Source organism: Aquila chrysaetos, chromosome 9, assembly GCF_900496995.4.
Source record: "Aquila chrysaetos chrysaetos chromosome 9, bAquChr1.4, whole genome shotgun sequence".
Taxonomy (NCBI): Eukaryota; Metazoa; Chordata; class Aves; order Accipitriformes; family Accipitridae; genus Aquila; species Aquila chrysaetos.
The window spans coordinates 10486534-10512393 of NC_044012.1; the positions used below are offsets into that span (position 1 = coordinate 10486534).

General features: G+C 38.4%; 1 protein-coding gene across 1 annotated transcript in view; it reads left to right on the forward strand.

The window, feature by feature from the left end:
• Window positions 1-23531, forward strand: part of BEAN1 (brain expressed associated with NEDD4 1) — a 63595-nt gene extending 40064 nt beyond the window's left edge. Inside the window, exons 4-6 of the mRNA XM_030026262.2 lie at window positions 3968-4177; window positions 6816-6957; window positions 19851-23531. Of these exons, the coding sequence (XP_029882122.1) occupies window positions 3968-4177; window positions 6816-6957; window positions 19851-20199 (701 nt within the window). The 3' untranslated portion in view covers window positions 20200-23531. The remainder of the gene's footprint in view (window positions 1-3967; window positions 4178-6815; window positions 6958-19850) is intronic.
• The last annotated feature ends 2329 nt before the right edge of the window (window positions 23532-25860 follow it).

Genomic DNA, 25860 nt, shown 5'->3' on the forward strand with positions numbered 1-25860 from the left:
GGGTTTTGCAGATTGTTAATTTATTGTCTAACACTGAATTGATAGTGTAGGCAATTTTCCACTAGTACTCTCATTCTAAATTAAGTGCTTGCTGAGCCACATGTGCCCCTTGCATTGTATTCACGACTGCAACAGCCAGCATGTTCCGTTTGTGCCGTGTCTGGTTAGTTACACAACTCCCATCACTGGATAAAAGCAATGGTTTCTGCATCCAATATATTTCATATTTAGAGGATTAGATATAAAGTATTCATATTTATGCATGTATTGTAAAAAAAAAAAAAGTTAGCATTCTGCTATTGCTGTTATATTTATGGGCTTCACATAAATTTCCAGATACTTCAATTCTGAATGAAGAAACATAGCATTTTTATATACAGAAATGTACAGTTTACCAAAAGATGTATTTGGATAAAAGGAGAAAAACTTGTAAGATGTTCCTTTGCCAAAAGTAACATAAACTCTTTTGCCCCCCAAAAATTCAAAACCAAAGAATTTATATCAACATAGTGTCTCATTCTGTAGTTGTTAGTCACCTCAACAATTCCAGTAGTAGTAAGTCAGTCTGTGAAGTCTCACAGTGCCAAATTGAAAATAATACCATAAGAGAAGTTTTATCAGCTGCACATTGTTCTAGGAGCTAGAGTAAGGGGAGTTGTTCATTCCTTCTAATAAAAGCAATATTGTAATGTATCTTGTCTTTAGCAGAGACTGGGTTCAATTAGTCTAAGACATGAAAAAAGAGAAAGATTCATGATGGTGAGAAACAAGGTAAAATAGACAAGATTTGGAACAGGTCAGGAAGCCCTGAGAACGTGCTAGATAAATGGGCTGTCTTGAAATAAAAAAATTAATACCTCAAGTACAGGTGGAGAGTATAAGAGAGAGTACTTTCTCTCTGAAGTCACTGCTAACCTGTTAAATTCCTATAAAGCAAAACAGGACCAAATGTTAGTGCTCACACTGTGTGGCACCACAGGAATCTCAAAAATAGTCAATGTGTTAAGATACCAGCTGGCTTCCATACACAACTGGAAAGAAAAAAAAAAAAAAAATCTAGTCTACTTTTCTTTAGACAGTCCCTGTTAAGAGGATCATTTAGAAGTTGTCCAAGTTTCAAAAGATCCGAAAGCGCTCACTGCAGCCTCTTTTCTTTCCCACTGAACTTTACAGGAAGTTTATCACCAACTCCAGTGACAGTACTATTTGACTTCAATTTGAAGACCACAGGCCTGATAGTGCATGGAGCAACCTCATATCCCAGGCTCACGTTCTCATCATAATGGCAACAAAGTTGATTCTTCCCTTTTATCTTTGCAAGTCAGCCAAAATTATGTATTAAATTATCTGCCAGGACTTTCAGTTCAGGTGTCAATTCCCTGCAATTGTGATTTAAACTAACTGGCGCTGCTGTGATATTTGCATCTTTCAAAGACAGAATTTGCAAAAATCTGAATAAACAAGGCTATGGAAAGCCAGTGGGAGTACACACTTGTTGGACACATTACCAACAGAGATAGTTAAAAAAACTGTACAAATGAGGAACATGATTAGAATTTGAGGAAGTTTAGTTCTAGTGCAAGGGCTGTAAGATCAGTGGAATCCACCCCTCAAACATACCCCATACCTGAAAACTCTTTGCGCTAAGAGTATTAAGTGGGACAGTTTTCCATACCTTTTTGATTTAATGCTACAGAATCAGTTTAATTTTAAGAAAATTCCATTTTCTCTTTTGGCATAAAATGCTTTGTAAAAGCTCAGCACATTTCTTGGCTATCTTAATCGCTTATAACAATTCTCAGCCAACAGTCAAGTGCTTCTAAAAAATTAGCAAAAACCCTACTACATGCTAATTCCCCAGTTTTTTTATATTTCTAGTCAGTTCTCTCAATGTCAAGTGTTAGCCAACGATAACATACATTGGCTTGAAGCCATCATCATCTTTTTAAGCTTATTGTGACTGCAAGACACTAGGTAGTATATCCCAAAGGAAAAGAGTGGGGAAAACATTGCTGAAAACTATCTGCTAACATCCATCCATGTAAAAAGCACTTGCACTTCCAAAAGCATATATTCACTTTACAGAACATTCAAAAGAGCAAAATTTTTAGCCTTAGTTCCTGTAGAAAACAAATTATTTATCTGTTCAACTGGCATGTAGCCAGATACAAAAATATATCCATGCCATATTTGAAAGCTAGTCTTGGTATATATGCATGTCCAATAATTTCTTGCATCAATAAAATTCTGGTTTACTCGATACATAGTCTGATCCTGAGCAGCTAGTGGGAGATTTCTTTTTAATTTGAGAGGGTGTGTGTGTTTGTAGGATTTTTTTAGTAAACTGTGGATTAAGGATAGGAGAATGGGTGCTTACTGCAACTTGTTTTCAAGACTAGGCCCAAATTTGGTTACCTTTACTGCATGCCCAAACTTTTATCCACAAATAAACATACGGAGCCTTTTACTTAAGCATGGATTCCATCTGCTGAAATCCTGAATTCTTTTTCCCATCATTTCTAACATTTACCTCCCCTCCTTTAGCAGTACAATCCCCCATAAATATGTCTATGGGCAATTAATTCACATGTATAATCATATGTCACCGGTTGATTGTCTAGAGAAAACTTACTGTTTGATACTCTCTAGCTTGTCTCAAACAGATATTTGACTTGGAAGTAAATTACTGGAGTTATTCTGACTTTTCATAGTTTGGGATATTCTTGCATTTTCCATTTTTCTCCCTTAAGCAGAATTATTATTGAACTTAAATAATACATCTAGAGGGTTGGTTTTTTTTTTTTTAACAGAGGAGAGCAGTTATAGTTTTTGCCACATACAACATGAGCACATTTTGACTGAAAAATCAAAATGGGGTGGAAGTAGGAGTAGTAATGTTGCTATGTGGAATGGCTTGCCTGAAACAAAGGTGCACAAGCCAGACAGAGCTCAGCTCAGTCTGCAGTCACCTGGTGAAGCACAGGGTGTACCTACTGGACCACAATACTTCCACACTGTTTTAAGGTGAGGTCTGCCTGCCCACTCAGCTCCTTCTTTACACAGTATCAGGCCAAACTAGGGAGGATGAAATGAGAACGACTGCACCAAACCTAACCTCTCCGCAAGGCATGTAGCCAGTTTGAATGCTAGGAAAGCCTGGACTAAAGCACAGGTTTGGCACCATCCTTCGGTTACTGTTTAAACACACTGGCAAGCCCAAAGGGCAATAAATTAAGCTTATTTACTTTCAGGTTTTTAATGAGCAAATTTTAAGTGCTTATTGTGATGGTTTTCTATGTCAACAATTTATTAGATGTTAAAGCCAAGAGGACCACCATATTGCCCGAGCTTCTGCCTAATAAAAAGCCATGTCTTTGATGGAAATCCACTCCCTCACTAAGAATCCCAGTCTGCATGAGTCCCTTCCCCCCCCCTGCTCCAAATCAGTTTATTGGGGTGCAGACTCATCCCACAAACTAAAGCATGCCTTATGCTACAAAAGCATGCTCCTCTGTTTCACTCTAGCCCAAAACTTTCTCTACAAAACCTTGGAGACTTTTCACACCTAGTAACAACACACAATTCCTCTGTTCCACTTGGAGCCCAAATTTTTGAGTTTTTACATTCCTCCTTGTGCACTGAAGTTCTTTCAGCATCAATCAATTCATGATACAAAGAATCTTTCCAGGAATAAGCAAAATTATGCAACATACATCATTGACTCCAGTAGGATATTCCCTAATAACAGGGAAACAATTGCCGAGTGACTCCCCCAGAGTCAATTACTAACAGCTGCAGAAATCGGTCTAATAAATAGGTTGTCCATAAGAGCATGAATTTGTAAAATGGATCTGTCTTAGGCTGTCTATTAGGGCTTTGAAAGCCCTTAGTTTTGGCATCTGTATTATCACACTTTGTAAATGTCTCTTTTCACAACTGACACATTCTTTCTTTCTCTGCTGTACAGAAGTTCACTTGAACCAGAGCAGCCCCACCAGTGAATTCCCCAACTATGGTGAAAACGGAAATGATACCAGTTTACTTGTTTCACCCCTTCTGGTGGCTGGAGTAGTGATTGGACTTGTGCTATTTCTATCCTGTGTTACAATCATTGTTGGCAGTCTGCGAAAGGATGGACGGTTAAGACACCCGCATCTGAGGAGAGATGCTGTTTATGGTAAGATAGCTAGTTTAGCAAGATAATGCTTAACTTTATTAATAATCTTGTGCTATGGGCAACAAAAAGCATCTGGCCACTGTGCAAGGGATAAAAAGAAAGTAAAATTTAAAAAATAGGGTAAGTAGGTCACAGGCAGCTTTGTAGTTTAATAGCATCTTTGTTCTGGCACTGAATTCACATAGTACAAGCTCCAAAGTTAATGGTTAACATAAACAAGGCCAATGCCAACAGCATTTCTTAAACAGCTTATTTTCCCTTGATATGGTATAAGATTACTTCCCCATCACTAGACTCCTGATAGTTTATTTTCATATCCCATTATAGCCTTGGTATAGCATATAATGTAATTTCTATCTGTTGGAAAGCCAGGAATGTTTTCACTTCTGCAGTGTGTGCACCAGCCTACAAAAATGACTGGACAATTACTTCTGACCACAAAAGTTAGTAACCGGATATAAAGAGAACAACAGGGCATCAAAACGTCGTTACAACCATCATCATTGTTAATGATGTCATTGATGACATCAATGTCATTACTACTGTCATCATTAAAGAGACTGGTTTGCTATCAAAAAAGTGCCAATTGCTATCCCCTTACCCCCCCAACAAAACCCCCCATACTTTAAAAGAATTTGGGAATATGAAGGAGTTAATTGTAGAATTATATTTTTGGCCAATTTGGGGTTTGCTGTCCAGAAGTTAAAAGCCACTTTGTCAAGAAAATGACAGAATCTGATTATTTCTATATTTAAGGAAAAAACAATTACAAAAAGTTACTTTGTAAGTCTTCAGCTAGTAAAAATTCAAATGATAAATGGATTAATGAATTGAGTGGAGCATCAACAATTATATCATCTGTGGTTAGGCTCCTATATCTGCAGTTTGTTACGAGAGTACAGTTCTTTGCGTATTGTTGAGTTTTTTTCTTTATATAGAAAAGATAATAATAGTGAGCCACATAAAAACACAGTGGCTCAAATCTTGATTTCACTGTGGTAAATCAAGTATCCACTGAAGTCAGTTGGACTTCATTTAATTATTTGGACCAGGAATTTTTGTGTCTAAAAGAAACACATTTCCTAGGATCAGTTTGTCCACCTGGAGCCAGGAATAATTATTTTGGGCTTTTCCAGAAACATTTATACAGATAAGTGAATAACATCTATGTTTTGGGAATAAATTTTAGGCTTCAAAAGAAGTGAAATGCAAACTCCCATGGTAACATACAGAGGGAAAAAGGAAAAAAAAAAAAAAATCCAGAAAACTAATGTCTACTATTATTGTAACATCTATTATTGTAACATCTATTTTTCCTACTTTTCAGTAGCTAAATTTGGAATTAAATAGTTAAACCCAAATTGGAGTTACTGTTTTGCCCATCAACAGCAATATTTTGGCATGATAAAATACTGACCATTAAGATTTAATCACTACATTTAAATCTACTGCTATGTTAATTTAAAAACCCTGAAGCCAGGCAAAAACATAAATGACAATTTTCAAACTGCTTGTTAGAAATAATGATGCTAGAGAAATGGAAAAAGAAAAGCATGGTGATTATTTTCAGAGAAATTCAAAAGAATAATCTTAAGCTAAATTGTGCCAGTCTACCAAAGTGAAAATTTTACATCAGCGCATGCTGTCCTAATATCTTGGCATGCTTCCACTGGCCAGCATGGGAGCAGCGGGAGTCACTGTGAAGTTGGCTTCCTTCACTTATCAAGCAAAAGGAAAGCACAGTGCATGATAGACTGGATTAGTCCTGGTAAATACATTGGCAGAGGTGAAAATTGCCAGAAGGAGGAACAGGCAGTGCAGGTGAGTCCTGCCCTTTTACCCTCTGCTGAGAGACACTGCTTCGATGTCATTTTAGAAGCTGGCCTTTCTCTCCAGGTACTATTTTAATGCATCGAGTGAAAAGGAGGGATCATTTTATTGTGGGGGGCAGGGAAGTGGAGACTGCTGCATCTCCACAGCTTGGGACATTCTTAGGGAAATTTACCCCGGAATGTTGAGCATTAGCTAACGATCCTCTAAAACAGAAAATAGCAGTAACTTCTTGATATTTGTGGAGCTATGAAGCTTTTGCGTGAAAGCATTAAGCAAGCCCTGGAGCAGGCACCAGGATGATTTTCTCTACTATTTTCCAGTTTTTCCCCTTTTTGTTAGTGGTTTTATTAAGAACAGCACTTTCTCAAGACACATACCTACAATCAAACACCTAAGCCGCCTTTTAAAAACCTTCACAGAATTGGCAAGGTTTCAATGTATGCAGCTCCTTGGAACTTCAGCAGTCCTGCTAATGTTTGAAGCCGCATGCAGCAGTACCAACACTCCTTTTCAACCTTTGAGGCACAAGAAAGGCTTTAGACACTTGCATCTTGTAGGGCAGCACTAAATATATAGTCCCTGTGCCATAGCCTGAAACACCACAGTTCATCTATAGATGATGTTAACTTTCTCTTGAAGGAATAAAAATGTCCTGTGAAACCTGATTGTTCCAGAATACCAGTAATTCCTCTGCCTCAAATAGGTTTTATTTTCTGATTTATGGCAGTGTTATAAACAGTGATATTGTCTCAGAGAATCCACCATGGAGGAAAAGAGCAGCAAGTATTAATTGCTTGTTTTCCAGCTCCAGATGGCTTCTCTTATGGTGGCTCTTTTGGAGAGCTGAGATCCACCTGCATGGAGGAGTTTCCCCCAGCTTTTGATTTTGGTTCCTATCTGGATACACTTTCTCAGGTCAACGTCATGTATCCCGATTCACCTCCACGGTAAGCACTTTTCTAAGATTCTGAGTATTACAGTCCTGTACTTGCATAGCCGTCTTAAAGAAGAAAATAAAACTTCTAGACCTATACCCACTACAGAAATACAGGTCACACAAACTCTAAATACAGACAGGCTTTGTTTAGTTTAAGTTCAAGTTTTCTGTAGCAGAATATATCTTTACTAAATAAAGGCATGTGTACAGCCAATTCTCATTTACTAATATTCACATTAAAATTTATCATATTGATGGCATACTAATGAAACACACAAGTAAAATTACTTATGAATATCTTTCTTTGAAAGAAATTATTTTACAAGTCAAAGTTTCACTTCCATGAGAAAAATACATATTTTTTTCAAGAACATTCAGGTTACATTTGTTACTGACTTTGAGACTGTTCAGATAACAGTAAACGATAAAAAATGAAAGGGGGGAAAAAAAAGAGAAAAAAAGGTGCAAGAAACCTTTAAATCTTCCTGTATTTTTCAGCAAGTCTCACTTCTCAGCTTTCTTAACCATGGTATTCTATCAGAAAGCAGAACTGAAGAAAACATATCTTTCTGGCATACCTAGTAATTGTACTTAACCCTCCTAATTTAGGATAGGGAAAAAATTGTTTGGGGTTGTTCATCTTATATCAGTAATCTGTGAAGGAGGACAACCATTTTAGCTGTTTAACCCAAACCTGCTCTGGAGAGCCAGAGTTGCCTGGATTGTAGTAGCATCTTTGGAGAAGAGCGTCCTTCAAATATCAGGCAGTTCTAATTGCTCAGGGAAGTAACATTGCTAGAAGAGGCTCTTCCCAAAGACAGTTATTCCAGAAATTATATAGCAGGTCCTTCCACATGTTTGCCTGCATTCACAGGATACAAGAACAGCCATCACAAGTGACAAGAGTTGCACTTTAGGCCATCTATATCTCCTCTGTGTGCCTCATGCACCTTGTGGTTAATAAATGAAGGAGGAATTCAGTTACTCCCTCCAATGAACCAACAGAAATCGTTTGAAGCAGAACATCACTTCAGGCTTTCTGTAGTGCTGTATCTTACAAACAGCAAATAATGGTTGAACAGTCATCCCCCCCCCCTTTTTTTTTTCTTTTCTTCCTTTTAAGCAGACTCTGTTTTGAGGTAAACCAATAAGACCAGCCCTTTTCTGACTTCTTGTATACATATGCAATATAGAGCAAGTCAGTAGTATGAATGTACAATATATAGATCTTTGCTTTTTCTATTTTATGCATGTTCTACAAGCAACCCTTTATGTATTACAAAGTCATACTATATAATAAATAGGCTTTTAGAGATGGTGTAAATATTTTAGCAGAAAGCTCACAATGTGAAGAATTATTCCGAGCCTGGCATCTAAATTTGTAGAACTTCATATAAATCCACTTAAAAATTTAGACTGGTTTTTGGACCCACACTGAGTCTTTACTAATAAAAGCCAGCCAGCTGACACCCAAGCAACAGCTTGAGTGGGCAGTTGGCCAGATTTCTGAGAACAAGCTCAGACTCCTGTGAACAAGCTCTGAGAACATATTTCTTTAGCAGGCAGGTCTCCTAAGATTATACCAAAGGTTGCTTCCATTTCCAGTTTGAAACAGGCCCAAAGAAGGACTTTCCACCTCTATGGAGTTCTCTGGAAAGAGATACGCGAGTGATACAGGATAGCACTAGATGATCTGGGCTTTCTGTAAATTCTCCAGCTGCTTCTGTAATAAGTCTGGCACAAGTTAACTGTCTTGTGTCCTACCTTGTTCTAAGAAACTATTCTGGGACATCAGTACTAGGATCAGAGCAACATAAAGGTGTCCAACCACTGCCTCCTCAAGATGCCCTTCTGGGCAGAGTGGACTGTGTCCCTGAGGGGCCCAAGATCTGACTCTGCATACACAAGGAAACACTGCTCATGCCATTAATTGCAGATCTGCATCACAGGTCAAAAGTAAAGATTATTGTTAATGGTTTTGCTGTTTTCTCACTGCTACCATAGTTAAATATTTTAGAAAAAGTAGTTTTGGCAAATCCACTAACCACTTTCTTACATTAGATTTTACGTTAGGTTTAGAGAAATACCATGCACTGAGTTTTGTCATTAGCCTGCCATAGTTGCAGGGTGGTTACAGAGAAGCCATTTGGTCAATTTGTCTTGACAGCCCAAAATATACAGTGCTCCTATCCATAAACATCCCTTTAGGATAATTAATGGCTTTCTAATTCATCTCAGATCTGTGTTAGCATCTGTCAGATTGATTTTACATGAGTTGTAGAAGGGAAATATAAAAACAAAATACAGTGGGTATGAACTTAGCAGTTTCAAGATATTAGGGATTTGTATTTTAGAGCCTATTTCTAACATGTACAGATACTTGTACTAGTGCTGGAAGTTAAGTTAGTGTTTCATAGTCTGTGTTTCCAGAGGTAGCAAAGTATTTGTTTCTAAGAAACTTCAGACATCTGAGAAAGATGATCCACATGATCTGGCAACGATTCTAAACCACAGAATTCTTCTCCTCCCAAATTAGGAAACTTGAACAAATTCAACCAGGACCAAATATAAGAACAATCTCCCTGCCACAGCTTAACTTCCGTCATAGTAAATATGACTTTGAAGGAAATATTGGAAAGCCTGTAAATCCAGTATTTGCCAATTTGTTCAACATTGACTGTGATGGTATAAACAAAATCATCTAATTGAATTTTTAGTATCTTTAAACTTTTAAGAAGAATCAAAGAAAAAAAAAATCAAGAGTATTATGTGGAATTATATGGCAGGCAGCAGACCTTTAATCAAAAAAGTCTTCTGGAGTTTGATCAAGATGGCTGTAGTTGACATTTTACACATCCCAAACACATGCTGTTAACACTATGTGGATAATACCTTTATAGATAGAAATCACAAGCTCATGCTCACGTTCACTGTGCCAAGAGTTCATTGTAATACATGCACCTATAGTGAGCTTTCCTAATTATCTTTTTATATATACGTAATAAGAAGGCTGTTTAAAAATAATTTGAGCTTACATGTTTTAAATGGCTTGAAGTACAGTTTCAATCAAGGACCAAGTAAATTGAAAACGATTGCATTTTCTTGATGACAATCTCTAAAATCCTAACAATGAGGAGATTTGAGATTCCCTGCATGAAAGGAATTTCATCAACTTTTCACCTTTTGGCCAGAAGAAATGCATTTCTCCCCACTCCACTAAGTGCTTTTTCACTCCTTAGTGATTGGATTTTAATGGTATGTACAGAGCTTTGGGCAACCAAGGTTATCACCTTTTTCATCCATGACTCTTGACTGCCTAATACAGAACATCACTGAGGAATGACTCTTGAGCGAGATGGAGGGATTTAGCTTCAGGAATAGTTTTAATGGAAGCCACAAAAGTCCTCTCTGTATTTCAGATTGAAATGTGTCCTGCAGGGCACACTACGATAAAACGTTAGTCACCCATTATCCTAGTATTCACATTAGAACAGACTGGGGGTTTTTTTGCTCATTTGTTTTAAGTATGCTCACTCTACCTCATCTGGTCATCTTGCCTAATCTATATAGGATCAATTCTAGGGAAAATTGTCTTGTTTAGGCCTGATCAATTTCAGTACTCTTAATACCCATGTTCAGTCTGCATTGTTTAAACAGGCAAATCCATTTTAAAATTACTTTAAAGTGGCAAAAGGAAATGCTTATGTCTTAAAGAAAGACCCTAATTTACCTCTAAATATGAAAACAAAAAAACCCCAAACTACTTAAGGTACTTTCTTTTCTAAGACATTCTTTTCCATCCCTCACTTCTGAGGAAGCAAGTTAGCCGTATCAGAGGGAAGAAGGCTTGAGCTTCCTAGATTTTCTTGAAAGACAGAATTAGGCTTGCAGGAAACTAACATAAAAACTTGCTATGTTGTGCTGTATTCCTTTGCCAAGGCCACTTTTCCTGCAAGCATGCATGGTAAGTAGCTTTTGGCACATTACAATGACAGTTGGCAAAGCATGAGATGGACATTTGTGGTTAAGTTCAGATCTCACTTCAATACCCTCATTGAGATTTTCAGTCAGTAAAGTAAAAAACACCACTGGAAATATGACAGTTTTAAATCCACTGGAAATCATGACATGAGATAAAACTCTCAATTCTTTCAACTCCGAATTCTGAGCAACTAGACCCTCAAAAGCCCCTCCCTTCACATCCTAGTGCTTTCCTAATTAGTATTAGGTATAGAAACAAGTTAATTGCTTTTTGATTAGTTAGTTGCTTTCTGCTGTGAAGGGATTTTTACATGACACCCACATTTCACAGCCCATCGAGTAAGCACAGTGAGATTGTCTTAGTGCCCAACATTAAACCAGCCCTTGAGAGGTCAGGGTCTGCAAGTAAGCTCCCAACAAGTGTATCTAGACTAGTATTTCAGATGTCTCTGGTATATCTCTAAACAGAGCCCTGCCCTAGCGAGGTTCTCACCTGCTGTCAATGCCACCACACCAGTGGCAGCACCTTCAAGTTATATCTGCTGTATGGACAGGTTTTCCCCCAAGCTGCCTTCATCTTGCTATTGTCTACTAACGGATCATCCTTCAGGAAGCCATTTCAGTCAGAGGATCTTCTGCAGTTACCCAGTCCTACCCCTGCTGCTGCCAGTAATCACTTTTAATAGAAACTTACCTATTCTATAACAGAGTTTGCAAAGATCTTTTGTGCTGATTATACTCATTTCAGAATACCTAAGGACAGACCTAATTCCTAATTATTATGGCAACCTTCTTATTTCCAGCTTAAATTTGTTTACAACCATTTTATGATAGTTTCTTTTTGTGGCATTTCCATTCCTCTTAAATAACCATGCCTTTCTCATTACTTGCTGCTTGTATTTGTAGTCAAAAATCTTCTCACACCTCAGCCTGCATGTTGGGAGGCTAAGGCACAAAGTTCTCTTCACTTTCTGTCATCATATCTGTTGCAATGCTGTATCGTCTGACCAGCCTTTATCTACACCTGTCCCAGTTTCACTCTAGAAGTGCTAACTATTGCTGCATATAAAAAAACCCCACTCTGCAGCAGTGAAAGGAGAAAAACCTGATGAAAGAGAGGCACCAGGCATTTCTAAGCAGAAATTTATTGTGCCATGCGAAATGATCACAACTGAAAGCTGTTAAGTCATTGATAACAGTACTGAAAAAAAGAAATATTTTTCTGTAATTTCCCAGTAGTTAGACTGGGAAGTGAGGGATGGAAAAGAATGTCTTAGAAAAGAAAGTACCTTAAGTAGTTTGGGGTTTTTTTGTTTTCATATTTAGAGGTAAATTAGGGTCTTTCTTTAAGACATAAGTTGCATATTGCAGCTAGTATTTCCTTCACCTGCTCAGAATTCATTCCTAGAATAATTAAGGCAAAGCCCTTTCTAGGAATGTGATCCTAAAACATGTCACATGGCAAACTTCCTCAAATATTAGCAGGTCCTAAGCATTCCTGCTGACATGCAAAAGTTGGTATTGCTGTTTAGAACCCTGTTTGTGGATCAACTCCATGGCTTGGGAGGCTACCAGAGATTATTTTGAAATAAGTTTGTCTTAACTGATTATTATTACTTAACCAGTGCCCACGGCTTCACTGTCATTTACTGTATAATGGTTACAGAAACCCGGAGACTAAACACTGCTTATGATCAAGTGGTTCTTACTATGTATAAAATTAATGCCAGGCTGAAATGTATCATGTAAAATCTTCATCATAGAATGACTTGGGTTTTTTTAAACATTTATTTAAATTGTTTAAAGCTGCACAATTATATTGAAACTGTATCATATCAGTTTCAAATGCTATCTGGTATACGTTCTCATGAAAACACCCTTTACATTTAATTTCATTTTTCATCTGGAATATTTATTCATCAGAGTCAAAACGTCCTCAAGAGTCTTTTGACACATAGTGCAGAATAAAGATCCAGCCTTTTAGTGCTTATTAACACAAATAGTCCTATTGTAGTTGTGAGGGAATGGGAAATTCCAGAAATAACTATGAACAGAAAAAAGGCAGGAAAAAAAAAAGTAATTCCAGGTTTCCTGTCTCTTCAAGGGTTAAGTTACTTAAGCCTTAGATATTTCCTTGAACAATACCTTGGGTTATATTTTTTACTATTTAAAAACACTAAAATAGAAGATAACAGTGTTATTCGTTCATGGTTACCTACTCCAAGATCAGGCAGGCACCTTGGAGGTCCATGTACCACACCTCTGGGAGCTTTAAAGTCAATTACGTTAGGAGATCAGCATCACTCTACAGCTAATAAAAAGAAAGAGGTTCCTCCAGAGTACCTTAACTTAAGAGGAGTCTCCCCCTTTTTTAAATAGCCACTTTTCAAACATATGTGACAAAACATTCCCAGAAAATAGTCCAGTGATTTTATAGAGCATTGGATCATTCCTTCAGGGCTCTGTCTTGGCTGACACTGCGGGCTGTTATCTCTAGGTGTTGCATGTTTCTTACTTACCCCCTCATCCACTGTAATTTGGGATCAGTCATAGTAAAAAATTCTCATGTAATATTATCCAGGCCCCGAGACAGATGGATGTTGATTTCATACTAACAATATAATTAGGAGGACTGAAACTGCATATGAAGAGGTGCCACTTAACTTGCACTATCATTCTTCTAATCACTAGGCCCCAACAGTTCAGGGTATTTCTTTTTTAATAAAGAAATATGTTTTGGCTCTTCATTCTAAGTCACTGTTCAAGAATTAAACTAAGTGAATGACTGAGACAAGCCATATTATGGAATGGATTGCTATTATATGAAAATATTAAACTAATGCTTAATAAGTCACTGACAACACATGCAAAAGAAAAGTCAAAATATCATTAGTAAATGCACCTAGTATCTCAAATGGAAAGCGTCAGTATCAAAAATAAACCTAGAAAAATATCCTGTCTCACGACATATGTCACTATAAAGGCAAGTCTGTCAAAAATGATACATTTCCTCATGGTAGTTATATATCACCAAAGAATATATGTATTCTAAGAAAAAACACCTCAAAGGAAACACTGACAGATTTCCAGGCTGCTGTCCTATAAACCCAGCTGTTAATGGATTGTTCCATCAGAGATAGCATCATCAGCTGAACTACTTACATGGTCATCAAACGCATCATTATTTTTTTCCTTTGATCCTCCTTTTGGAGAGTTACAGTATATTTGTTCTAATTTCAGCTTTTCTTTATTAGGTAACAACATCATATAAACTGTGTTGTTTTCATCGTAGCTTAAACCTGTCAGCACATGTATTTTGCAGATTTAGTGATTCTGTTTACCATTATTAAAAGCAGACAGTAGGTCATCAGCAAAATGGAAACTATGCAACAGAAGCAACTTTAGTAGAGTCATAACATACAACAAATGAACAAAGTAAACAAAAAGACATCTATTTCACAATGAATTCTTCATTCTCCAGATTTGCCTTTTTTTCACTAGCTATTGTTTGCATCTTAAAAAATTCTGTTAGAACCTTCTGCTTTCCCAGAGAGCAGGTCATAATTTATGAATGACAGGTAGTTAAGTAAGATCTTTTGGGTTTCCTTAGCAACAAACCTATCCTAATACTTACTGCAATGAGACCTGACAAATTCATGAAGTTATTTCCCCCTCCAACATTCTGAGTCAACAAGGTCAGCTTCAAGAGCTGCTGTATTTTTTAAGCAACATTCTTCTCTTTGCAGATCACATCTACATGCAGTAAAATGATGTTAACAGACATCAGTCCTCCTTGCCTTTCCTAGTATAATTATCCCTTAAAAACTCAGTGTGGTCTACAATGACGACAAAGTTATTCTGACAAGAAACAAGGCCAAAAAAAAAAAATGCAGACAACAGCACATTTCATGGTCAGTAACCCCTTCCTCCTCATGACTGCCCCGTAAGATACACTGAACCTTAAGATAATATTATTTAAAATGCACACAAGTACTGCAACCAAGGATTCTTTTCAGGGCTGAAGGAGATGCATGATATTAATGAGATGCAGTGTAATGAGTTCCTGTGTCCATTATTAAGTTATGGTAACATTTCAAAAGCATTTGCTTTCTTGTCTAGAAGGATTTTCCTGTGACTGCTGTACTGAACTTCAAGCATCAGCTACTTTTTACATGTACAATAACTTCACAGAACTGAATCTCTCAGATAAAACATAACTATCATTGTATTTTTTGCAAGAGACTAGCAAGTATTTTTGTTTCTCCACTTACGTCATGCAAGCTCCATGCTCTTGCATTTTCAGTTGCAAAATATATATATACACACATATACACATATATATGTAGGTGTCATTCGCTTAGCAGTTACCGAGGTTGCACTTTTATGATATGGCTAAGAAGTTCAGCCTGTGAGCTGTGGTCCAAGATCTACACCACTTCCTCCATCTCTTACACTTCTATTTCCCTTGTGTTGCATTGATGCCCATCTGACTATGCTGTGAGTTTCCAACTTAGGTAGCTAAATCAGTAGAAATCCGGCCCAGAAAACACACACATACACACACACAAAACCAACAAAAACCTCCAAACAGACACACACACACACAAAAACCCCATGCACACAACCTTTTTGCCTATTTAGCTCCAGATTGGGGATCATGGTTTGGAGGAAGTAGTGCAAGGAACACAGTGGGAGTATGCGACAGGGCAGGGGACACTTACTTTCAGTGACATGGACATTGGCTCATGTTGAAACCACCACTTTCCACATCACTGAGCTTTCCAGCTGCCACCTTCTCAGATGAAATCAACAGCATTAGTTACCATACTTAAGTGACTTGCATGTAACACTATAATTTTAATATTAGGAATCATCATTACTGATTGTTATGGATGCACTGGTTCTTTTTAGTGGTAGCCATCATTACATAGTACCTCTTGGCCCCTCTGGTATCAAGGTCTCCATACTAGCTGAAGAGAAAGCAGCTCCTTCATTCTATTCTAGTTTGCGCTGTTTGCAAGTAAAAAGAAAGAAACCTAAAAGCTATGTCAAAGGTGCAGACCTCATACTGCAGGACAACTTAGCAGTACCACTTAATTTGTGATACAGGCCTCACTGCAGTAAAATGCAAGAGTCCATTCACCTCTTCTCCTCAAACATGAAGCTTTATTTTAAGACAACAGGAGGAATTTAGTCCAGTATTGCTCACACCAATACATGGTAATCAACTGCAAGCAATGATTGCTATTACAATTTTTTGTAAGTAATCCTTTAAATCTTTTGAGGAATGATTTTCCAACCACCAACATACATGGATAGTGGGTGCCTGTCAAACTGTGTATTACTTCTTGTAATACTTGCTTAGAATCCTCTAATAAAAAAAAAAGATCTGGTAAAGACTAGATGTATAAGTTTACATACTATGGTCTCTTTGAAGGAGAATTGCAAAGTAGAATTCATGCTTATAGTGTTGATGATTCATTATTTATACTACAGGAATACCTCTATAAAATCACTCTGAAAACACAACCAAATTACTGAGGCTGTTAAACAGAGGAGGGGAAAAAACCAAAAACAAACAAAAAAACCCCCACAAAACACTTGGAAGCTAGGGAAAAAAATACAAAGTTAAAGTTGCTTGTATGACATTAATTCATCTCCTTTCTATCCTCAAGAGAAAATTATAGGAACCTTATCTGTAGCCTCCACTAACAGTATCATAGCAATAGATATTTGCAATGTCAGCGTTACAAGCAAAGATACCACGCTTAGGAGAGAATATGGGAAACTGAGTATCATGATCATAAGTTGCTAATGAAATACAAGAAGTTACTTTTTGAAAAAAAAGCTATTTGAATGATTTTTAGTTGCCTCCTTAGCCACAACAATCTGTAGGTACAGTTGTAAAGGTGCCAAAAAGCTATTTAATTGAAAATCTGGCACATGTTACTTACGGCCCTATTAGATTTTTAAAATGTGAACTTCATTGCCAAAAGTGAGGGGGCAACATTACTTGCATTGGAGTTTGGACAATAAGAGAGAATTATTTTTTATCCATCATATATATGAAGAAAAAGTGCCCTAACACTAATATATTGATACTTGGAACTAAACACTAAAATGCCAGGTCTTGAATACCATAATTTTCTACCCATTTGTCTTGATGCTTAAAAGTCTCCTTCACGAAAGATCACTTTACTATTTATCCCACCAAGCATTTTAGTTCTACAGAGCAGAGCTATGGTCCATGAAAGATACTAAATTAAATCCAAGGGAAAGAAATGTAGATGATCAGATAACAACAGTAAGTAGAATGTGCCCATTTCTCCTTTAGGTCAGTGGCAGATTTCCCTTGTGCTGGGCCTGGGCCCAGAATCAGAAGACAGAGAAGCTTCTTCTCTTTTGTGTCTCAGCAAAAGGATTCAAACTTTTCCCCCTTGAAACTCAGATGACTGTGAGCTTTTCAAAACTGAAACTCTTACTACAGTAACAGGAGCCAGTAGGTGCTCTTCATTAGCCTGATTAAGTCAGTCAAAATCTGTGGAAAGATTTTTAAATAAATTCACTGGGCTTTGGGTCAGCAAAATGTAAATTAAGTAAAGATGCAGCTCATAGTAAGTAATCATGCAAAGAGGGGCTCCTCCTTTACTCTTGCTGAGTTCATGAAGAGTTGAGGACATCAGGTACTCGATCTCTGACTGAGGTCTAAGATCTTTTAAAAGAATATCAGGTATGCTTGAAAGCTTCAGTGGGCTTAGTAGAGGCTGGACTGAAATCTTTTTCCACATGCTATACAAAACCAATTCAACCTCCTACGTGTTGGAACTTGTTTCTGAAGTACCTAGCAGCCCTATTCAGGATCTTCAGAACAGCTATGTTTTTAAATACCATTCTTTCTTATGGGGAAATCAAAATTTTCTAGTCTGAATTTAAAACCATTGGCCTCATAAATATAAAAATAAGATAAAAGAGAGGTAAAAATAAAACCACCTGTGAATATTTGAGTTATTTAGTGACCTAGTACTAAGATTTCACTTTCTTACCTTTCCCTTCCCCAAAACCCACTGCCATTACCCGGACTAGGAGAAATACCATCAAAATCATCAGGAGCATTCTGAGGGAAAGGTACAAATGAGTGCAGCAGAACCAAGTATTTTTCTAAGGCAGGGCCTCCATGGGTGATTGCAGTAGATTTGAGCTCACTCTAACCAATGCAAGCTGCCCTGCTGCAAGCCACTTATAATCTACAAGTAGGGTTTATTAGCTTGGGTTTAGCCTGGCAGTAATGCAATTACAGGGGACAGAATGACTGCCTACAGTCTGCTGGGAAGACATACGCTAAATATCCTAAGTTTCAGGAAATATCCTAGATCTTAATAGCTCTGCAGTTAGCGTGGTTGAGGAGATGGGTTCTTAATTTGTCTGGCTCCAGCAGAATTGTTTTTCAGGTTAACTGAGCAGGCGAAGGTTTTTACAGGAAACATTCTCTCCTTCACAGCTGGATTTAAAATTATCCCAAAACAGCTAAACAAGGCAGCCACAAACAAAGCAGGTCCAACATTTAAGATCATGATGTTACAACTCTTCCTCAATTTCGCCTGTAGCCAGTGAACCAGGAAAACAGTACCTTCCTTCAGACTACTAGACCTGGGCTGGTATGATAGCAAAAGTGAAGTCAGCTTTAGTTTGTGGACAAACAACAGATGATGCTAGGATCACTAGACAGTGGACCACCTAGATAACAGACCAGATTCACCAGTTCTGGTTCAGCCTCCCTTGGGGCCACAGTGAAATCTCTGCAGAGCCCTTAGGCTCAGAGGGCTGGGGAATGCCAGCGCAGCACGGCACAAATGCATGGAGCCTACTCATGTCCGCTCTGTCCGTTCCCATCCCCTTCCTGCAACACAGAACATGGGAAAACACAAGCACAAAGACACGCTGGTCTATCCAGGCTCATTATTTACCCTTTCTGGGCCTCCCTAGGCTGTGCAGTCCAAGCTCCAATCTAAGGTGCCTGTCAGCATTCACAGTGGGACAGGAAGCACTGAGCACAGTAGTGGAGTGAGGAGGTAATAGTTTCGCCTGGCTCTAGCTTGGTGGCATGGACATAACTACGAAGCCTGGATAGATCTGAGCTGGCTTCTCACGGAAATCCCACAAATTGGTCTGTCTTGCATTCCTCCTTTTCGGGAGTAACATGACGGGGAGTCTGCCAAGTATCAGAATGACCAGCATGAATCTATCAAGATTATTCATCACAGCTCTGCACCTCAGCAAGAAATCCTGCTGCCTCTGCCAGCACAGATCTGCAACCCAGACACCACACCGCATGTAACTGCTGGCTGAGCACCAGAGACCTGTGAGTCAGGAGGACAGCATTTGATGTGATACTCTAGACTCCATCTAAAGCTCTCTATAGCTTATTTTGTAACTGTAAAATGGCAACACCACTTCCTTTTTCCCCAGCCATTTTCTATCTTAGCTACTTACAAGCAGTTGAGAGCAGGAATGAACCCCCGCTGTGTTGCACCTATGGTGACTGGTGCAGGGTGCACAGCTTTGTGTGAGCCAGCAGTGTTACTCCTCCTGCTCCTGCATAACCGGCTGTAAGGAGCTGGGCTTATCCCCAGGCACCTCAGCTGAACGGTACTGCCACATGGTGCTGCATGGTACTTTCATGCAGGAGGATGGGGTCTAAACTTTCACTGAGACCTCTGGGATTGTCTTCAGGTTTTTGGAAACATGCTTTTAAGTGTTACGCTCTTGAGTGTCTCACATGGCAGGGTAAGCAAGTATGTAGGCTGAGGAACAAAACACCAGATGATCCTTTTCTTCTCACTTTACCTGCCCCTGTTACACTGAAAATACTGTACTGTGGCATTTTTCACAGGAATCTAATGAAATATTCTTTTTTTCTTTCAGCTACGATGAATGCGTGGGGCCAGGAGCAACACAAATATACATTCCCACAGATGATCCCCCCCCATATTCTTTTACGGACCCTTGTCAAAGAAATGAAATATCTATAAACTTTAGCCTGGAAGAGGAAGCAGCATCTGGAACTACAGGACAGGCTGCAAATTATGCAGTCAGGCTGCAGGACTTGCAGCAGCCTATTTCATCCATCTCTTTGTCATCTCTCACTCTGGAGGCTGCTCCCCTGTACGAAACTGTAGTGTGTGAGCAGAATGTCCCCATCCCACTTGTTCCAGTGGAAGTACTGAAAAATTCTTCCACTGATTATCAGACCCTTCTGAACCAAATCATGTGAATAAAAGTGGCTCCTTCAATTCTTCTGAAGAACTCAGACCAACAAAAACATTTAAATGGAAGAATAAAACCTCTGAAAGTTTTATCTATTTTATATCTTTAAACAGGGATGCAATGGGATTTTATTTTTTACTGTGAATTTTGAAAGTTTACCTAAACTTCCCTCTTTGTGCTTCAAAGTGTTCCATGACATCACACAGCATAAAAGAGCAGCAGTGACAAGCATTGCATCTGACCTTTTTGAAGCATTTCAAAACACATTGAAATCAGCCACTCTTAATGTAGATACATGTTATCAAGTCAAGCCTACTTGTTGATTTTATGATACTTCGCATGTTTTAGAGCAGAAGGAGAAGAAAAGCATTTTGTTGTCTTTGTAGGTGTCACTTGTACATTTCATTCAGTGTCTTGGCAACAAAGCATTTTTAAATAATTCTTTGACTAACTATGTATTTCAGTAGACAGAGACAGAACACTGCCTGCAAAACATGACTGTCAGTACCACATAGGAGCAAAAGAAAAAGGAGAATAATATTTTGATAGTCACATTTTTCCTTTGGAAAGCCTGGCCAGTACCAGGCTTTCCAGACCATTGCAAAGCCTGGCCAGTACCAGGCTTTCCAGACCATTGCAAAGCCTGCTGTAAGTCTTCCTCAAAAGAAACCAGTGGCAAGTGATGGAGGGGTGGCAGTGGATCCCCAAAGACCGATTGGCTTTACCTACGGAAGCTGTACTACAGCCGTGTGCAGGCCTGGGAGCTGCATGGCCTTTGCGGGGACTTATTATAGCCAAGGGAAGGGCAGTGTCTGGAATCCCAGAAGATGCTTCATGCCAATTCCCATGCATGACTGCATTTTGAGACACTAACTGGTCTCCTTCTTCAGTAAGGAGCCTGTAGTGTTACAAAGGACCTTGATCTCTAGTAACTGCACTAGTGTGATGTAAATAACAGATGCTGGACTTGGCATGCACAGTAACAGAGAACCTCACTTTGTGCAGAAACCTCTTACTAGGCACGATCCGTTTTGCTGAAATTGTGCTACCCACAAATCTAGCCTTTGTTCATAGACCTGGACTTCTCACACATTCATATGATAAATGCATACAAGTTGGAGATGCATACAGGAACAGCAGAGGTAAACTGCAGACGTGAGAGTTTAATCTTGCATGGTATAGAAGCACCCTATCTCCACCCAAGGACTAAACTACATCTTCCACCAGTACTAGTTAGCAGAGTTATCAGAGGCTCATCTCCACTAAATCTCTTAGTAGTAGTCTCACTGAAAAAAAAATAAATCTCTTTACACTGATAAAATGAACTTCAGTTTACTACCCCCACTGAAAGATATGTAAAAATTACTATAGTAAATATATAACTGTGTTTAAAAGGAAGCATCATCCAAATTATTAAAATTGCACTTAGATTTTCTGTAAATACTAAATAATTTTCAACTGTAATCATCACTCAACACTCCAAAGATTGACACAATTATAATTAATACTTAGATGGGAAGTAATTATATGGTTCTTACTGCTGTATAAATTATACCATTACTGGGTCATATGCACGTGATGAGATAAGGTAAATATGCATTTTTTGCTAAGTAGATGAGAGTAAATATGTATTTTGCTAAAATAACAGAATTCTTTTGCAGTTCGGCAAGATTTTCAATATTATTAGTATACTATACCAAAAATAACAAAAATTCACAATTTTGCATTGCAAAACTGCTGGCAGGCATTGCCAGAATGTAGGCTATATTTCACATTTGTATTTTTAACAGACAGAACTATCCCTCTGTATAAAGTACTAGTGTAAACAGTTTTGTGGTATGCAAAGTATCCTGCAATAAGAGAGACAAAACTCTACACCATCTATTAGCAGCCAGAAATTAAAACCCATATAGAAATGTACCAGTCAGTTTTATTGGCAGGAAAAATAAAAAGTGAAGGAAAGCACAGAGGTTTATTTATGCAGAATAGGACATGCTTTCATAGCTGTGTCTTCCTGCAGCTCTTGGACACCTGCCTAGAACAGGGTAAGGCACTGGGACCAGACCCTGCTTACTTCAGGCTGCTACTGGGGAGGTGGAGGGGGAAATCTAATAAATATTAGAAGGCAAATGTGATTATTTTTTTTTTTTATTTTCCCTGAAAGTGAATCTGTCTTTTACCTGTGATATGGCAAACCTGAAGGTTCTTCTGAAGACAAGCACAGAGGGCTTTTCACATCTGGCAGGCAAGCCTCTACCCTGTTACAGATGCTTGCAGTTTCTGTGCATTTTGGGAAATCCTTTCAGCCTGCTTGGCTTTTAACCTGACAGGGATTTCATGCCCTTCCACTAACTTTCTATCTGTGGTATAAAAAATAAACTAATTTTAATAGGCCTCTGATGAAAACGGGAGATTTGTATTTTACCTAATGATAGAAATGCATTACTAAGATTATAGAAAACTAATCAAAGTCTTTCTTCATTTGATAACAGTTACGCATCCTTAGCATTGCAACCTGAATTTTATGTAGCAGCATTACTTACAAATAGCTGTCTACTCCCTCTTGTGGTATACCGCTTTATGAAGTCAAGTCATCTAGTTATCACGCTACACAGAGTTCACAATAAGGGACTCATCCATCAAAATAATCCCAGCTTCTTTGTCACACGGATATGGAAGCCAACCAAAACATACAGTTCCATACTGTAGCATTTTTCTAAGTCACAACTAAATGCATAGGTTATGTCATTCATTATCAAGAAATAATCTTTAAAAAACAAACTGTGAATTAGAAGTAGAGTATGCTACCGTGGCCTAGAATTTTCTACTCTTGTTAATCTTTTTAACTAGGTGATAGCCAACAAAGTTGTGGAAACAAAGCTTATGAATCCAACCCATATACCTCTGCAAACAGACAATACTAGAAAGAGACGTTTATAGCTCTAAAGCTGCTCTAACAGCTTCTGCTGCGACTACTGGAACAGTGTTGATGTTTCTTGTAATGATGCATAAGAACATGTTTTCATTTCTTGGAGAATATTTAAGATCATGGATAAATCTCAGCAAAGTTGACAGAGTGTGTCCTGATGCTCCTCTTAAGAAATGCATATCCCCCTATCGGATTTTATCCTAAACTCTCACATAATTTTAATGCCAGTCCTAAAACAGGCTTAACACAGGCCTTTCATTTATTATGTGGGTAATATGAGAAAGAAAATTGTTTGGACATGCTGTTTCTTGCTATGTGATAACAATACTGTATTTCTGTAGTCATATCTTTGCTTCAATTTTTAGTACACTGATCTTTACACCAAACTTTTAGTAAAGAACATACATGTATTCTGTACAGCTTCTGTGCTTTTTATTGTGTCAGTATCACTTTGGAACTACGCACAGCCTTTAGCCTCCTGTTAATCAGGCAACTAAGCAACTGTTGACTAAGCAACATTATGCTTCAGCCACTTAAATTTGGACTTTACATTTGTCAGACATCACAGGAATAAGCAGCCATCAGAGCAGTCAGGTCTCTCCTGCTCAGGGGGATGAGTCAGTGCATGCCCAGCCAGGATCAGCCCTGCTCAGCAACAGCAGGAAGGGAAGAGTCTGCAATACTGCTGCAGTGGAAATTGTTACCTTGAAATACTTTCAGGCATTTCAAGAAGCATCAGAAACCCTCAAAAACACATTCATAGGTACCTCTGAAAATTACTAAGGTCAGGAGACTGGAAAATGGCAACATACTGCCACGAAAGAAGAGGAAAAGCCAGGAAGTAACAGGCCAATCTTGCCAGAAATATTCAGAGAATTTTTTAGCACAGCAAGGTACCACTGTATTTCCTGAATGGAAACCACATCAAACTGATCTAACTGGTCATGGTACAGTCTGACAAATCATTCCCCTCCTTCAACTAGAGAAATACTATCTACATAAAATTACAACCACAGACTTCTGTAAATTAAAATAATAATCATACAAGAGAGTATTTATCAATTGCTCTGTGTTAGTTTGAATGGATGCATCCAGTGGGATCATCTATGCCCTAATGAAAACACTGAGTTTTGCTGGATTTCAGAGCTTTGAGAGAGAACGGACCTGTTAAAATCAGCAAATTACATTAAACTGGGAGAGGCAGGAGTATGCAGGAGAGCAGGACTGGAATTTGACAAGACAGAGAAACAGCCTGGAAAGAACAAGATGCAATCCAGTGAACACAAATACAATTCCTGCACTTGAGAAATGTAGGCTCAAATTCACAAATGCACAACACAGAGTGACCTGTTAGACTGCAGGAGAATGTCTGAGAATTAGACTGAGACAAATATGGTCTAACTATGAGCCAATAATGTCATACTACTAGGAAAAAAGAAGAAAAATTAACAACAGCCTGGGAATATAAACAGCACTATTATTCTTAAAATGCTCAAAGTATCTCTCCACTCACTACTGCTCTGTTAGGAAACTGAGTCCAGGCTGAGGCTCTACAAGTCAAGGAGACTGACAAGCCTGACAGCTTAGAGGAAAGGAACAAGAAAGTTGAAAGGCCTAGTTATTATTTTTCTTGGTTTTGCAGGACAGAGAACAGAAGGCTGTTCTCCATTTTCATACAGAAATGAGATACTAGAATTGCGAGGAAATGGAGAATTAGTATTTCATACATTGTAGAGAGGGAAAGATTCCACATGTTACCAGGAACGGAAAGGCCAAGTTTCAGTCCTCTCCTTCTAGTGGAGCTTTCCATAGCCTCTCTTTATCACTGTCTGACAGTGTCTGATGCTGCTTCACAGCCTGGGAATTGGCAGTTGTACATTTGTCACATAATATTAGCAGCTCTCCAAACCCTAGATGTTCTGCCAATACCCTCTGGGAAAAGAGGATTCTCTTAGCCCAGACCATATTAGTGACCCACTGAGAACTACATGATTTCTAACACCATACTGTTGTCACAGCAAAAAGTTTTCAGTGAAAATACTCATCACCACAATTATATCCAAGCACCTCCAGCTCTAACTCCACTGAAGTGATGTGCTACATGTGAAGTGGGAATTGTAGATAGATCAGAAATTAAATCCATGTTTTCTGAATCCCCAACAGCACCTCATGCATTAAAACTTCTTCTCAGCTAGCAAAGTTCATATTAATTTCCCTTTTCCTCAGCTCACAGTAATGTATGCTTGAACACTGGCTACTGAACTCATAAGCATACGATAAATTCACAGCTTGGATTTCAGACAGGTCCATATGCATATATATATATATTCTCATTTCCATTAAAGCAAGAAAAAGTAACAAGCAAAATGGCTTCCATGTCCAGCAGAGGCACAAAGTTAAAGCTTTAAGGAACCTAGAAGCATCCACAGTGGTCCATTCGTGGTTTGGGTTCAATGCCTTGATTCTCTTATTTGTTCTCCTGCATCTCCTGTCAAGATTGTTTCAATAAACCTCCTCTGCCTAAATCAGCCCAACTGCAATGAAGAAAAAAGGTCAGGTATATAGCCTGATGCAATTCACCAGGTATTGGCATTGTGTCTTTTGAATGCCAGGGAAATAGCAACAGTTTTCATGCACAGCTGGAAGTGGCCATTCCTTTCTACTCAATTCCTCTTCTCTCCTAGGACTAATGACCAGGGTTTTGCCTTGCTGTAGTCTTTAATAGAAAAAAAAAAATCA